At 53.8% G+C, this 15,242-nt stretch overlaps 1 protein-coding gene across 1 annotated transcript; it reads right to left on the bottom strand.

Moving 5' to 3' along the window:
* Positions 1-579: 579 nt before the first annotated feature.
* Positions 580-14,925, bottom strand: LOC143389445 (endothelin-converting enzyme 1-like). The gene is made up of 7 exons (XM_076842498.1): positions 14,862-14,925; positions 10,347-10,489; positions 8,816-8,930; positions 5,151-5,261; positions 3,125-3,223; positions 2,323-2,400; positions 580-761 (listed from the first exon to the last, which is right to left on the bottom strand). The coding sequence occupies exons 3-7, from the start codon at positions 8,840-8,842 to the stop codon at positions 654-656; spliced, it is 423 nt and encodes a 140-aa protein (XP_076698613.1). The 5' UTR covers positions 8,843-8,930; positions 10,347-10,489; positions 14,862-14,925; the 3' UTR covers positions 580-653.
* Positions 14,926-15,242: the final 317 nt, after the last annotated feature.

Here is a 15,242-nt window from a genome sequence, read left to right as displayed (position 1 = left end):
AACTTGACTCGCCAGAACGGGGAGCCATGGCCTCTGAGTCATTCCCAGGCTGGGGCCAGTTACAGACTCAGAGACCCAGCAGCCCCCGAAGGAAGGAGAGGGTAGGTCCCCCAGGAAGGACTCTGCTATGTTGCCCGACACTTACACCCTTTATCTTTCTCTTGGTTTCTCCCCAGGGACCTAGGACTGTGTATTGGGGAAAAGGAAACCATCAGACTCCCCAGGGGCTTCTGGAAGCCAGCTCTGAACTAACCCTCAAAGCCACTGTGCTCCACCACCCGTGCCAGGGCCGTGGAGGTCAGGTGACAATGACTGTGCTCCTCTGCTGGCCAGCCCAGCGGGTGCTCGGATCCACCTGTGGTGATTTCCCTAGTTCTGGAATGCGTGTGGAAGGGATGGACGCGCCACTGGCACAATCCCGGCCATGGTTTTCTGACCTGAGACATAGAACGGTCATTTCTTGCCTCAGCCTCTTGAGCTGCTGGGATTACAGGCATGTGCCACCACACCCAGTGGCTTTTGGTTTCTTAATTTGAAAAGAGGGCCTCTGTGACAGTCACACCTGGCACCTGACAGTGGGTGAGGAAGGCAAGCTCAGTGGGGTGCATCCCTATGGTGGGGAACCAAGGCCTTCCTGGCCGGGCCTGGGGGACTCACTGGTCTCTGTTGGGGGCTTTCCTGAGCTGGTCAGCGGTGACCCTCCATGAGAAGTTGAAAAATCGCATGGCGTTCTCGAAGTAGAGGTCTGGAACTGCCGTGTACTGAGGAAAGAAGCAGAGACACAGATGGGAGCAACCCCAGAGGAAAGTCAGAAACTCAGACCCCACGAGGTGAAGGGATGGGTAGGCAGGCCCAGGGCCAGAGTGTGGGCTCAGAGCTGCAGGCTCTGCCCCTCTGAGGCTTCTAACCTGCTGGGCCCAGCAACAACTGTCTTCTTCAGGCACCTGACAGTGTCACAGTGCTGCAGGATGCCCCATCAGTGGTTCCCTTGAGCAAGAAGTATCTCCATCACTGTCCTACAGGACTGTGATGATGGGTGTGTTCTCCGTGTGTTTTCCACCTACACTGGCCAATATGGTAGACTCTGGTGACAGGTGGCTACTGAGCATCTCAAATGTGCTAGTGTAATTAAATTTTAATTAACTTAAGTTTTGATTAATTAAATAGCCCCCCATGGCTGGTAGCTAACAAATTGGACAGCACAGATTTAATGAACTACACTGGAATCTGGCTCTGAAATGTCAGGGGACAGGCGTTATCACACCCCCCACCCCTGGGCCCGGCCTCTCAGCTCCTACCAGGTGCAAAGCCCTCCCTCAGGTCCACTCCAGATCTTTATGGCATACCCAAGGGCTGTGGTAAAACACTGGGCCCTCAGGGGCAGGCCGCTGTCTGTGGGCCCTGCCTGAGCTGTCTCCAGGAGACTCTGGGTCTTGCATCAGGATGTCCCTGGGGTGTCTGAAAGTATTCTCAAGAAACATGGCTGCGGAATGAGTCTCCTATTCTCAGAAGTAATTTTAATAGTCTTAGGTTTTAAATAGAACCATGATGAGAGGTTATTATGATTTCAAAAATGCCTGAATTTCACTCATGAGAAGATAGCAAACTATCATTTGGGGCAAAATCACAACCCACTTAAAGGGGTGATGTGCCGAAGGTTCTGGCAGCAGGGAGGCAGTAATCCCCCTCCGCCTCAGTGGAGCTTCACTGTGCATTTGGGATGGCTGCCTCCTCTTTCCCATCCCCATCTCAAGGTCAAAATTTGAGTTCCAAGTTTTCTCTGAGGAGGTTGGGGTACGACCCTGAAGACAGGTGGCCGTTCTGGGGCAGGAGCGGGGGTGTGAGGGGCTTCACTTTCTCCCCCCACCACCGTGGTGTTTTAGGGCTACGATGCTGGCCAGCTGACCCCAGCCCTGTGGGCTCTGGGCTCAGGGTCAGGTACTGCACCTTTTAGGATCTGCTTCCCCAAGTCTTTTATTTTTTTTTTAATTTCTTAGTTGTAGATGGACACAATATCTTTATTTTTTTATTTATTTAATGTGGTTCTGAGGATTGAACCCAGGGCCTCATGTGTGTGAGGCAAGCTCTTTGCCACTGAGCCAACCTCAGCCCCGCTACCTCCCCCCACCCCATTTTATGCAGTGCTTGGGTTGAACCCAGTTGGAGTCATGATGCGAGGCCAGTGCTCTCCCGCTGAGCTAATCCCCTGATCGCTGTCATGATGCCAGGTCAGCCTCCCTGCCTCCAGAAGCCCTGGGCGCCCCGCCCACCTTGGACCCTCCCCAAGTGGGCACTTGGGATAGCAGGGCGTAAGCCACTCACGTCGTTGAACAATTTGTCCAGTTCCTTGGGGTCCATAATGAAGTTGGGGTAGCCTATCATGTTGTAGATGGCGTCCGCCTGGATGGGAGGGACACAGAGGACTGAGCACCCGCGATGCTGACCAGCTGGCCCCAGCTTTGTGGGCTCTGGGCTCAGGGTCATGCCAAGGGGCGGGGGATCAGGCTCCTCCCCACTTAGGGCTTTCACATCTTTTTGGAAACATTCCCCCCTTGCCTAAGTTATCTTTTTTTTAATATTTATTTTTTAGTTATAGGTGGACACAGTATCTTTTTTTTTTTTTTTTTTTTTACTTTTATGTGGTGCTGAGGATCGAACCCAGTGCCTCACATAGGCTAGGCGAGCGCTCTACGGCTGAGCCACCACCCCAGCCCCCAGTTAATCTTTTGGGTTTCTGATTAAATGTTGCTTCCCCAAGGGAAGCTGCTATGGTCCAAATGTGTCCCCAAAGTTCAAGTGTTGGAACCTTTGGGAGGTGATGAGGTTCTGAGATTCTGAGGCTATGTCCCCTACTGCTGGGGGACTGGGAGCTGTGGAGGGAGCAAGCACCACAGTGGCTTGGTCCACCTCTCTTGTGCGTGCTCTCCTGCCTGTCCACCTTCAGCCAAGAGATGTGTGACACTGGACTTCAGGCTGTCCCCCCAGCCTGCTAGACTGGTCACAAGGCAGGACAGCATCCATGCGTGCCCAGGGGACAGGCTGGCCTCTCCTAGCCCTGCTCTCTCTCTGTTGCTCTTGCCCGGTGCAGGAAGCCTGGGTGGCCCGAGCTCCCGGGCGGCCTCACCTTCTCCTTGGCTGATTTCCGGGTGTCCTCATCCATCCACTTCAGCATGCTCAGGCTCTCCTCAAAGGCCTTCTTGATCTCCAGGATTATCTTGCTGGCCTGAGGAGACAGATGTTGCACCCTCAGCTCTGGGCACTGGCCCCCTGGATGCAACCAGTGCCCCAGGCAGGATGACACTGGACCCGAGGTCAAACTGAGGTTGGCTCAAGGCCTCGGGTTCTGCAGAGTGGGCTAAGAGGGTGGCCATGGCTGTGCTTCCAGACCATGTTCCTAACATGGACAGACATCCCTCGAGACGAGACGGGCCTTCCATGCACTGGTCTCTGTGGCCGAATGAGCTTGGACGTGCCTTGGGGAAGCGGAAAGGTCTGCAGGAGGACTTTTCGGAGCCTTTAGAGTGGTAGAGTGCTCTTTTGGAGCCGTCCAGAAGACATGGCCTCTCCCAGGCTGATGGGATCCTTTTTGATGGAATAGAGCTTTAACACCCAGAGAACTTGATCTGAGAGGCACTCAGAAAGGTCTCAGGGCACAAATGGCAGCTGTTGAGGGTGACGATGCAGGGCAGACCCGGGGGCCAAAGATAGAAGATGGAAGATTCTAGGGAAGGGGAAGGCAAGAGCCATGGGGCTGGGGCCAGACAGACCTGGACTCAGATTCTGCCTCAACAGATTAAAAAAACAAAACAAAACAAACAAACAAACAAACAAAATATATATATATATATATATATTAGTTGTAGTTGGACACAATACTTTTATTTTACTTATTTTTATGTGGTGCTGAGGATTGAACCCAGGGCCTCGCATGTGCTAGGCGAGGGCTCTACCGCTGAGCCACCACCCCAGCCCCTGCCTCAGCAGACTGGAAGTGCAATGCTGCCCCTTGACTACAGATACTAGTTACGCAAACAATACCATTAGTGATAAACTATCGCTGCCATTGACTGTAGCTTATTTTGGGCCAGGTGTTCTTTATGTGTAGCATCTCATTTTGTTATGGCCAGGCTGTGTGGGCAATGACCACACAGATTCCATTTTGCCCTGAGACCCCACATCATGTAAGAAAATCTTCTCCCGTGGGAAAGCCCCGTCTCTGCACCCATCAGTGAGCGGTTGCCTAGCACGGCATGTTAGGCGACACAGATGGCAATTCTTATACAACGTAAAAGTGTCCCCTCTTCAGTTCCCATTTTTCTTGGACAAGCTACCCTGTCAGAGGTGTAGATGTTAGTAGCCATTCTTTAACTTGTTCTCAACTAGGGACGTTTTGGCCCACCCTCTTTAGTGCTTATGATTTTAGATCTTATGATGTTTGCTTATGGATCTGAATCATAGCAACAGCCACTTATATGTTAATATGGTTTTGGACTACAAAAGGTGTGCTCGAACCCTGGGAGGGGTCGAAGGGTGTGGACTAGCAGCCTGGCCCTTGGCCCGCCAGCTGGTGGATCCAGACATCAACTGGTGAATAAAGGTTCCATCTCTTGCTTTAAGATCGACTTGGTGGTTTATTGCTGTCTCACCTTAACACCCCTCTGCAGAAGGGACAGCCCCACTTTCATGTCCCAGGTGAGGGGAGAACACCGCTCAAGTCACCCAGCCAAGTGACAGAGCCAGAATCTGAGCTGGGGGCTGGCTGTCTCCCTAGCACTCAGCCATGATGATCCTCTACCTGCTTGAATAATTCTGTCACCCTCAGAGTAAGAAAAATGTCACTTCCAGGTCAACATTACCTGGTGGGGTCCTTCGCAGACCCAGGAGGTGGAGATGGCTGTGGTAGCCTCATGGGGTCACTGGGTAGATCAAATTAAATAACACAAACAACTGGCCTGGCCTCAACCACGGAAGTCATTTAGCAAGTCACGCCCTGCAGCCTGAGGAAACGGCCTCTGAGTTAAAGAAGGCCCCGGGATCCTGTGGCCTGGAGCAGGAAAGGACCAGGGCAGAGCAGAGTGTGGGCTGTCAGGCTGGGGTGGGGGGCGCCCAGTAGATGCGATGCCCACTCTGTCCACAGGGGAGGTACTTACTATGTTCTTCCTGTCCTCGGCGAAGGTCGCTTTGACAAACATGGGGCCCAGGGCAAAGCCCAGGTTGTTTTCCGTGTCACTCACGCAAAACTTCCAGTGAGGAAGGCAGGTCTGGAAAACACGAGCGCAGAGGGTCACTGGGCACAGTCCTCCTTCTCCCAAGGCCTGCCTGGGAGGTGGCGCCATCGGGGGCCTGTGCTTCCCCCCAGAACTCCAGGGAGACAGACCTCTTCTGACCGCAGAAGTTACTTTAGGCCACCGACACCCCTCATGGCCACCACCTACTGTCTCCTGAGTGCCAGTCTCCATGATTGGCACTTCACGAAGGTCTGCCACTGAGCACCCCTAGCGGGCAGGGATGAGCCACTGGATAGACGGGAAGCAGAAATTTAGTAAGGGCAGTCACTGGTCCAGCAGGTGACAGTAGGTGACAGGGGTGCCACAGGGATGGGAACTCTGACATGCCTGGCCCTCCATCCAGGGCTCCCGCCAACTCCACCTGGTCCTGCTTCCTGGAGGACACAAGGAATCTTGGAGGCGCAGAACCTCGGGAAGCTGCCCATCCACCTGAGCAATGGGAACCTTCCTAGAAGGCCAGGGGCCCAGCCCCATTTACAGCCTCCTAGAGACAGAAGGCCACAGTGACATCGCAAAACTTCAATGTCGGCTTTTTTTTTTTTTTAATGTGCTAAGGATGCCAGGCAGTGCCTCACCACTGAGCCGCACGCCCACCCCAACCCCAGCTCTTTCCTTATATTTTATTTTGAGACAGGGTCTCTCAATGCTCACTGCGCAGACTGGCCTTGAATTTGCAATCCTCCTGCCTCAGCCTCCCCAGCAGCTTGGACCACAGGTGTGTCACTGCACGGGGCTTAAATTGGTTCTTCCTCAGTCTCACCCACAAGCAGTGCTAGCCCACAGGATGCCTCAGTATGAACCAGAAATGGTCTTGGGCTGCAGCTCCCCAGATAAAGAGCTGATAAAGAGCACTGGGAGGGTTTCAGCCCACTGGCCCCCTGCCTGGCCATCCCCCCATGGAGAGTGTGAATGACCAGGTGTGATGACCCTGCTTATGGAAACCGGTCCAGCTGCAGGGTCCTCTTAACCCTGAGGAACAGGCGTGACAACCAGCTTGGGGCAGCCTGCTTTACACCAGCCCTACTGCGAACAACCCAAATGCACATCGGCAGACAGATGAATAAACAAAATGTGGTGTTTTTCTACAGCGACATACCACTTGGCAGCACGGAGGAACCAGCTACTCAGAGATGCCACAACATGATGAATTCCACAGACTCACTGAGCCAGGCAGCCAGGCAGGCAGCGTAGGACTCGGCTGCCCATCTGCAGCACCTCGGGGAGACGCAGGGAGGGGCCCGAGGGCATGCCGGGTAACTGGGCCATGGAAACCTTCTCTGTCCTGACTGGGCTGGTGGTCACACACACGACTTCATTGTCACAAATCAACCAACTGTATCCTTCACCCACACTCTATGCATATGTGTGTGCATATTGTTTTTAAGTGCCAGGGGTTGAACCCAGGGCTTCACACATGCTAGGCGGGCTTTCTTTCTTTTTTTCTTAATGGGGTGCTACGGATGGAACCCAGGGCCACCCTAGCATCACACTAAACTGGTCTATGTCTCAAATTTTTATTTTGAGACAGGGTCTCCCTGGAATTACAGAGTGTGCCACCATGGCCAGGTATATTGAATACTCTATTGTATGTAAATTATGACTTAAATTTTTTTTTCTAGTCAAGAAGGAAGGGAAGGCCATTCTAGTCTAAGTGTAGCCCCTGGATTCTGCTTAGCTGTCGCAACCTGTGTCCGTTTCCAATGGCTGCTTTCTGCTCCCCTCTCCCTCCTGCCCGCTGCCCTGCCAGTCATTGGGCAGCCCACAGCTGGACACAGACTTGGCCTGGATATGCTGAGGCCGAGCACATAGTGGGTCACAGCTAGGGAGCCTCCAACTTTGAGGATGGGCAGAGGCTCTGACGGCTGGATCACGGGCAGATTCTTACTCATCTTCTGCCCGCGTCTCTGGAGAAGCCCATTCACTTTACACACATGCATTTGTCCCCTGAGTGACTCCCCTGCTCGGGGACTGTGCCAGTTCTCAGGAATTAGAGCTGAATCAAACGCAGGCCTGCCCTTGAGGACTCTGTGGAAATGCCCAGAACATCCAGCAGGAGACAGAGGTGCAGTAATGATGTTAACAGCCGTGACAGCACTGAGCGCCTGAGTGCCCAGGGTGTGTAGGCCCCACGCCTAGAATGCTCCAGGGAGACTAAGGGAGAGAAATGAAGCACAGAGAGGTTAAGTCACTGGCCCAAAAGGAGCACTCAGGGAGCAAGTGGCTGTGGTGGGCTTGAGCCCAGAGAGTCTGGCTCCAGTGACTTCCCGCAAAAAGGCCACTCTGACTGGCTACGACAAAGGTTTTGGAATGAGGAGAAAACTCTTTGAAAAAAGAAAGGGTCAGGCAGCATTCATCTGACATGGGGGCCACCTCCAGGCAGAAAAGGAGGGGCCAAGAGGCCCCTGAAGAGGCTGTGCGACTTGTAACTTCTTCACTGTAACCGGAGGAGCCCAGCAGGGAGTGGAGAGGGGTCCCTCCTCCCAACAAGAACTGTAGACTGTAGGCAGGTAGCACGAGGACAGCCGGCCAGGCACCCAGCAGAAGCTTCCACCTTTGGAACCGACTTTACGGCCTGAGGAAAAGGAGCCCAGGGATCAGTCACCCCTTTTCACAGATGGGAAGACCGAGTCCCTGGCCCATTTAAGTGGCCCGCCCAAGGCTGTGTGATAAGCAGCAGAACCTCCCATTCAAATCTCTGCCCAGCCTCCCCTGCTCTGCAGCCGGGGCACACCCAGCCATTCTCTGAGCCTTTGGTACATGAGGGAGGTCAGCCCTGGCACCTCCCAGGCAGGCAGGGCTCCTGGGCACAGACCCACCCCACCCATCTTGGTATTCCCACACTGGGCTTGGGGCCTGGCCCATGTGACAGTGCAGGAGTAACTGTTTGCTGGATGCATAAAAGAGAGGTGACGGCCTCATTCTTGGCATCAGAATTCCTACGGGAGGCAAGCTTCCCCAGCGGGAAGGAGGGAGGCCTGGGGCCTCCTACAGAAGGACCCGCAGAGGTTTGGGGGCACTCAAGATGGGTGGAGCTTACTGGGTCTGGGGCCTGGGACTCCTGCCCCGAAGAGAACCTGAGGCCTGGATCTGGACTGGGGTTCCCCCGACTACAAACAGGGAGGATAATAATCAGGGAACCCTCGTGAGCAGGTGTTTGATGTGTTTGATGCTTCTGAGGAAGAAGTCCCCACCTTTAGAGTCACAGTTACATAAGGAGAGTGCTGACATCTCCACAGCTGGAGTGTCAGAACAGAGACTACCTTCTCTGCAAACCAGCTGAGTTGCTAAGATTCCTCTTTGTGCTTGGCTTAACCACCTCCTTCCAGAAGCCTCTAAGCCACCTAAGTCCCCATCAGTGTTCCCATGACCCCAAATGGACCCTTCAGTGGCCTCTTCATTCTCCTCCTAGACTCAGCCCTCGTAAGTGCCACAGCCCTGAGGGTACAGTGGTCTTTCCAGCCCCCAACCCAGGGCAGAGCACACAGTAGGTGCTCAGCATGAACCTGGGAATCACTGTCACAGCTCACCTTCTTGGTCCCGTACATGACTTCCATGAACTTCTCATCGGCGTCCTAAAAGCGCTGGTCGAGGAAGGAGCTTGTTTTCCGCACCAGGTTCCAGATCATGTAGTTGTTCAGCAGGCTGGGGTGAGAGGACCGCTGGCTCAGAAATGCCCGGGGCTCCCGAACAGCCTCACCCCAGCCTCCTTCCTAGCCTATCTGGGTGCTCGGCTCGCGGCTGCCTTCCAAGCACATGGAATGTAACTCTCCGAGGAACGCCTGGCGCTCCACCTAGAACCCCCCAGTGTCCAGTGCAATCACTTGCATACCAGCAGTGCTCAACACATGCTGCTGCTTAGCTGCTTTGTGTCTGAACCTGTGAAGCTGCTGCCTAGAGACTTGCCTGGTGGTGTATGCTACAGTGGGGAGGAGGCTGCCATTCCCTGCTGAAGGCCAGACAGGAAGTAGAGGCCTTAGAGCAGCAGGGGCAGGAAAGGAAGCTCTGGCCACCAGGTTTCCATGAATGACCGTTCCCATGTCCCCCACCCACAGGGCACAGGAACCTATCTGTGGCTGAGTCATGTTTGCAAAGATGTTACCTTAGTACAAAGATGTTCACTATATTGAACATCTAACCTCAACCGGAATCACCCTAAAAGCCTGACTACGGGGAGAGTGTGGCAAATATTGTATGAACAGTTGACGGAATACTATGCAACTATAAAAATGATCCTCACAGAGGGTTTGGGATGGCACTGGGAAATATTCATAATGAAAGTCAAGGCAAGGCTTGGAGCGGTGGCACATGCCTGTAATCCCAGTAGCTCAGGAGGCTAAGGCAGGAGGATAGTGAGTTCAAAGCCAGCCTCAACAACAGCAAGGCCCTAAGCAACTCAGTGAGACCCTGTCTCTAAATAAAATACAAAAAGTTTGGGGATACGGCTCGGTGGTTAAGTGCCCCTGGGTTCAATCATCAGTACTCCTACTACTAAAATAAAAATGAAAAGTCAAGGGAAAAGTAGATTATCCATCTAGTCACGTTAATGAGAAAGAAGAGCTATGGATTGGAAACCTCCCTTCCCTAACACCTTCTCTCCCTGATATGCACACACACAAACACCCCCCAAAATGACCAAGAGTAATATTTTGAATAATTTTACATTTTTCCTATTTTTCTGTAATTTTCAACATTTTTATAAGCCTTTGAAATAAAAAAATAAAATAAAATAAAAAACCCGTAAGTATTAACCAAAAATTATGGGTGGTATTGGCGGAGTCCTGTTCCATGACAGGCACGGTGTTAAAACATGAATCATTTTGAATCCCCTGCTTGGTAGGTGCTATCTGATCCCCATCTTATGGGTGACAGTATGACCCCGACAAAGGACAAGGGACATGCCACAGCTACACAGCTGGCTGAGGGCAGCAGGATTTGAAGCTGCCCAGGGGACCAGCACCCTCTGCTGCCTCTCAGGGAAGCTCACCAGGGTGCAGCACCCTGCGTCCGGCCGCCCTGCCGCCTCCTGCCCCTCCTGCCCAACAGGGCTGCCGGCCTCACCATCTGTCCGTGGCGTTGATGAGCGCGGAGGCCTGCTCCAGGTAGTCCTTGTCATAGACCACGATGGGCTCGGACGCGTTGATCTCCACGGGGTGGAAGATGGCGTTGAGGAAGGGCAGCCAGTTGATGGCCGGTGCCAAGGTCTGCGAGGGAAGGGGACAGCGTGAGGCTGGAGGGTGGCTTCTCCTCAGCCCCGTCTTTGGGTGTCCCTCAGAAGGTGTCATTGTGCCTCTCCCTGGGACCATGGTGCTGATGGAGCTCCAGGCAGAGGCAGCGTCCCCAGGAGCCAGAGGCAAACCTCATCTGAAGCGGAACCAGGGTGGGAGGAGAGGCTGCAGCAGCAGCAGGCACAGCAGCCGCCACCATCACCACGCCCTTCCCATGTGGCATGTGCCACTGCCCAACTAACCAAGCAGTGGCCACAATTATCCCCATTTACAGAGGAAGAATGGAGCCTCAGACCCCTAACAGTTAAGAATCAGGAGCTGGACTGGGCTCCTGGTCTAGCTTCCTTGCTTATAAGCTGTGCAACCTTTAATAAGTTAATGTGCCCATCTGTGCCTCAGCACCTCATATGAAAAACAGGGATCATCATGACAATGAGTCCCGTGTATCTGGTAACTGGGAGGGTCACACACAGAAGCCAGCACTGTCCCACTCAACAAGAGTATCAGCAGCAGCAGTCTGCTGCAGAGGATCCAACATTCAGGAAGGCCAGCATTGCGGGGGTAAATTGTGGTCCACAAGTGAGGCTGCCGAGTGGGGAGCTGGGACAGCAAAGTTGGTGATGACTGCAACAAGAAGGGAGAGGCCTGCAGCTCAGCCCTGCACACACCAGGCCCCCGGCTATTTGCACTTGTTTGTTTTGGGGAGTTATTGGGGTCTGAACTCAGGGCCACTTTACCACTGAGCCACACCCCCAGCCCTTTTTATTTTGAGGCAGCTAAGTTGCTTGGGGCCTCACTAAGTTGCTGAGGCTGGCCTTGAACTCTTGATTCTCCTGCCTCAGCCTCCTAAGCTTCTGGGATTATAGGCATGCACCAGCATGCGCCAGCTCTGTTTTTTTTTTTTTTAAGTATTTTTTGAGTTGTGGGTGGACAGGATGCCTTTGTTTTTATTTATGTACCTTTATGTGGTGCTGAGGATTGAACCCAGTGCCTCACCCACATTAGGAGAGCGCTCCACCACTGAACCACAACCTCAGCCCCAGCAGCTCTGTTTTAAGGTGACCCAAAAAAGACCCTGTACCCAAGGGCTTTCCAAAGAGAGACTTGGCTTTTCATAACTGTCAGCTCCCAACAGATCTCGCTTTCCCTTTGGCACCCCAAGGTGCCCTGCGCAGAGGTTTCTCCCCCAACACCTCCACGTCACGGCCAGCATCTCCTGCAGCAGCAGCCTCCAGCCATGCGAGCTATCCCTCTTGAGGTTGCAGATTTTTGTTATAAAGTCCTACAACATTTTAAAAATAAATTGTGGTAAAATATCTTGCACATTTATAATCCCAGAAACCCAGGAGGCTGAGGCAGGAGGATCTCGAATTCAAGGCCAGCCTCAGCAACCTAGTGGGACCCTGTCTCAAAATGAAAAATAAAAAGGCCTGGGGATGTGGCTCACCCAGCTGCAGATGACTTTTGCAAGACTTGAACTCTGTGCTTTCCACTTCCTACCCCCACCTGTCTCTGTGAGCCTGACGCCGGCCCAAGTGGCCCAACTTACGTGCAAACACATAGGATTCGGGCTTCAATGCTGGCATGTGTCCCTTGGTGTCACCTCCTCAAGCAGAGCTGCACAATGTGTCTGCTCTGGCCCTGTATTCCCCACACGCTCAGTTATTTTTAGTGTGCAGTTTTACAGAACATGAGGCTTTGGGCTGCATATCTCGTCTTTTAGCAAAGACGCCTCTATATGTCAGTCACTTGGATGGGCACCTGACTTAGCTAGCAATCCCAGAAATTACGATCATCGCTTAAGACCCACCAAAAGTGACCCTGGGCCTGGCAGATTTCAAACCCCATTCTCTATTCTCTTGAAAGGGTGAAATGTAAGACAAAAACGGGAAGTGAGAAATGCATTCCCTTCATACAGGAAAACCGTACCCATAAAGCCACCTAAGATCCACCCCGCCTGCTGGGACAGGCAGTCAGCCACAAGACCCCCAATTCACAGAGGCTGAGTTTGCTGATCAGGGAAGGTGACTTTCCTGAGGTTATATGGCTTACTGTGGGTGTATTTGGCGGGGTGCTGGGGATTGATCTCAGGGCCTTGAGCAGGTAAGCACAGGCTTTACCACTGGGCTCCACCCCAAGGCCATTGTTCCTGGGTTTGTTTGTTTATTTATTCATTTATTTTTATTTATTATTATTTCTTACATACATGACAAGGTTTATTTATTTTTATTTTTTAATTTTTTTTGGTTGTAGATGGACATAATACCTTCATCTATTTATATGTGGTGCTGAGACTTGAACCCAGTGCCTCACACGTGCAAGGCAAGCGCTCCACCACTGAGCCACAACCCCAGCCCCTGCTCCTGGGTTTAAGTGGACATCGTATCTATTGGGGAACAAAGATCTCAAAGGACAAATGAGGCTGGGGATGGAGCGGGGGCAGCTCCCAAAGGCGGTATTGTGCTGGTACAAGTCATAGACCAGGTCTCAGTAGGGGGCTGATTGGCATCATCCCTGGGTGAATGTTCCCACCAACACTGATGGCAAACCCCCACAGGGCTGGGAAGAGAAGCACACAGTGGGCCCTGAGCCAGCAAGCGCCAGCACAGCCCTGTCGCCCAGCTGTGACATGAGCTGGTGACATGAGCTGGGCATTAGGAGGCCTAGATCAGAGTCCCCAGCAGGAACCAGCTCTGGGCACTGTCTATCCTTTTCCTAAGATGGGGTCAGCGACCCTGCCCCCAGAGCTGACTGCCATAGGCCTCTCTGCCTGGCCTCCCCTGTGGCCCAGAGCCTCCCCTCTCCCTAGCAGGAGACTCTCAGGCCAATCTCTACATTTCTGTGGCCACAGAATTCAGAGGTGTGTGATGAGACCTTCAAACTGGGTCCAACAATCAGGGTCACCTGACTGCATGGCCTGGGGCAAAGACCTGGGAAAGTGGGTTAGTTTCCTGAATGTCACCAGTTACAGGGCTCACGAGAGCTTCATGAACTGAGGTGGCGGATCCTGGCACAGGGTGAAGCATCAGGTGGGGAAAGCCCAGGATCTGCTGCATCTGGGGCCAGGTGGCGCCCTCACCCCCGGGGCCCAGCAGCCTCCCCGCTGGACCATGTAGTTCGGGTATCCGGTCAGCCCTGGGACTCAACACTCCCAAACTGCTGTCCACTAGGCCAGGGTGGAGCAGGGCTGGCTGTAGTCCTTTGTCTGGGGCCAGAGGGACACACACTTCACCCAGGAAACCCAGTGGAAGCACGACTTCTGGAATGAAGCCTACGAGGCCCTGCACACACCAAGGTCCCCGCGGGGCAGGTGTACACTCAGCTTCCCCAGCCCCTCCCCACCGGGCCCCAGCGTCCTGCTTCTCTCGCCCACAGCACTAGGCAGGGAGACTGGGATTGTTTCTTAGTGTCCCCACTAGACCAGAAGCACAGGAAAGCAGGGCCCAAGGTGGCTCCTGATACATGTGTCAGATGGAGGAGGAAAAAAGGGCAGGAACTTCCTCCTCGAAGGAAGAAGGAATGGATGGGTGAGGAGCGGGGAGAAGACTGGCCAGTGGAACCCACTGCAGGCGCAGGGTCCGCCCCAGCAGAACAGCAAGGGCCACCAGGTGCTCCTGCCTGAGGGCAAGGAACTGGGAGATACGTGGAACCACTCTGCTCATTCCTCGGAGACCAACAGGGCCCAGGACAAGCGGGTCAGCAACAGCACACGGGCCAGAAAGAAGGAAGCAGTAGAAAGTCCACCCCAGGCCCTGGAGGCCTGAGCAGCCACCAGGGGGCAGCCTCGGCAAGGCTGACCTTCAGAGGGGACAGCAGGTCTCTGGTGACTCACACAGTTTCACAGAAAGTGCAGGTCTGACTCCCCATTACGCTTCTGGATATTGCCTAGGTACATGGTCAAGAGCTGAGCCAAGCCTGAGTCCAAGGGCCAGCACCCCTGCCCTCAGGAGCCTCCGGGACCTGACCATGTCTCTCCATCTCCTGTTCAGCAAAGGGAGAAGCAACGTAGGAATCCACACCCCACCTTTACTTAGTGCTCTGTGCTGGATGACTGGGAATGCCCCTGTCCGTGTGAGCCTTACATCACAACCATGGAGCTGCTAGGGAAACGCTGTCACACGAAGCAGCCCGGCGAGGGAAGAAGCCTGGCTCTGGAGTCCCTTTGCACTCTGTGGTCACTAGCAGGTAATCTTACTTGTCTGAGCCCCAGTTTATCTGTAACCTGGGCATAAACACCTCCTCCCAAGGGTGGCTTTATGGTCATGATGAAGTTGGTATGACCCCTCCCCCCAAGAGCCCTGTCCGACTCCAGTGGCCCTGCACCTGCAGTAGCCGGTGCACAGGGTACCTGCAGCTCGGCGGCCGTCACTTTGTGGTAAATGAGCTCCTCGTCCCGACGCTTCTCCTGGGGAATGGTGATATTGGCCAGCGCCGTCTCAAAGTCCAGGATCTGCTGCATCTGGGGCCGGATGGCGTCCTCATCCCCGCTGCCCAGCAGCTTCCCAAGCTGGACCATGTAGTTCAGGTATCCAGTCAGCACCTGTAGGGCCCAGCACCCCCAAACTGTCTGTCAGTGGCTGTCACCTGCCACCCAGTGGGCCAGGTGAGGCCGGCCCAGCTGCGGCCCTGTGCATGGGACCCAGGAAACATGCTGGAAAATAGCTCTGGGGAGGATTCTGGCGCTGTGTGTCTTCACTGGTGTCCGTGGCGCTCCTGGTAAAGCCCACCG

This window comes from Callospermophilus lateralis, unplaced genomic scaffold, assembly GCF_048772815.1.
Source record: "Callospermophilus lateralis isolate mCalLat2 unplaced genomic scaffold, mCalLat2.hap1 Scaffold_1775, whole genome shotgun sequence".
In the NCBI taxonomy this organism is placed as follows: Eukaryota; Metazoa; Chordata; class Mammalia; order Rodentia; family Sciuridae; genus Callospermophilus; species Callospermophilus lateralis.
The sequence above is the reverse complement of the archived record's forward strand: the minus strand, read 5'-3'. Positions and strand labels throughout refer to the sequence as shown.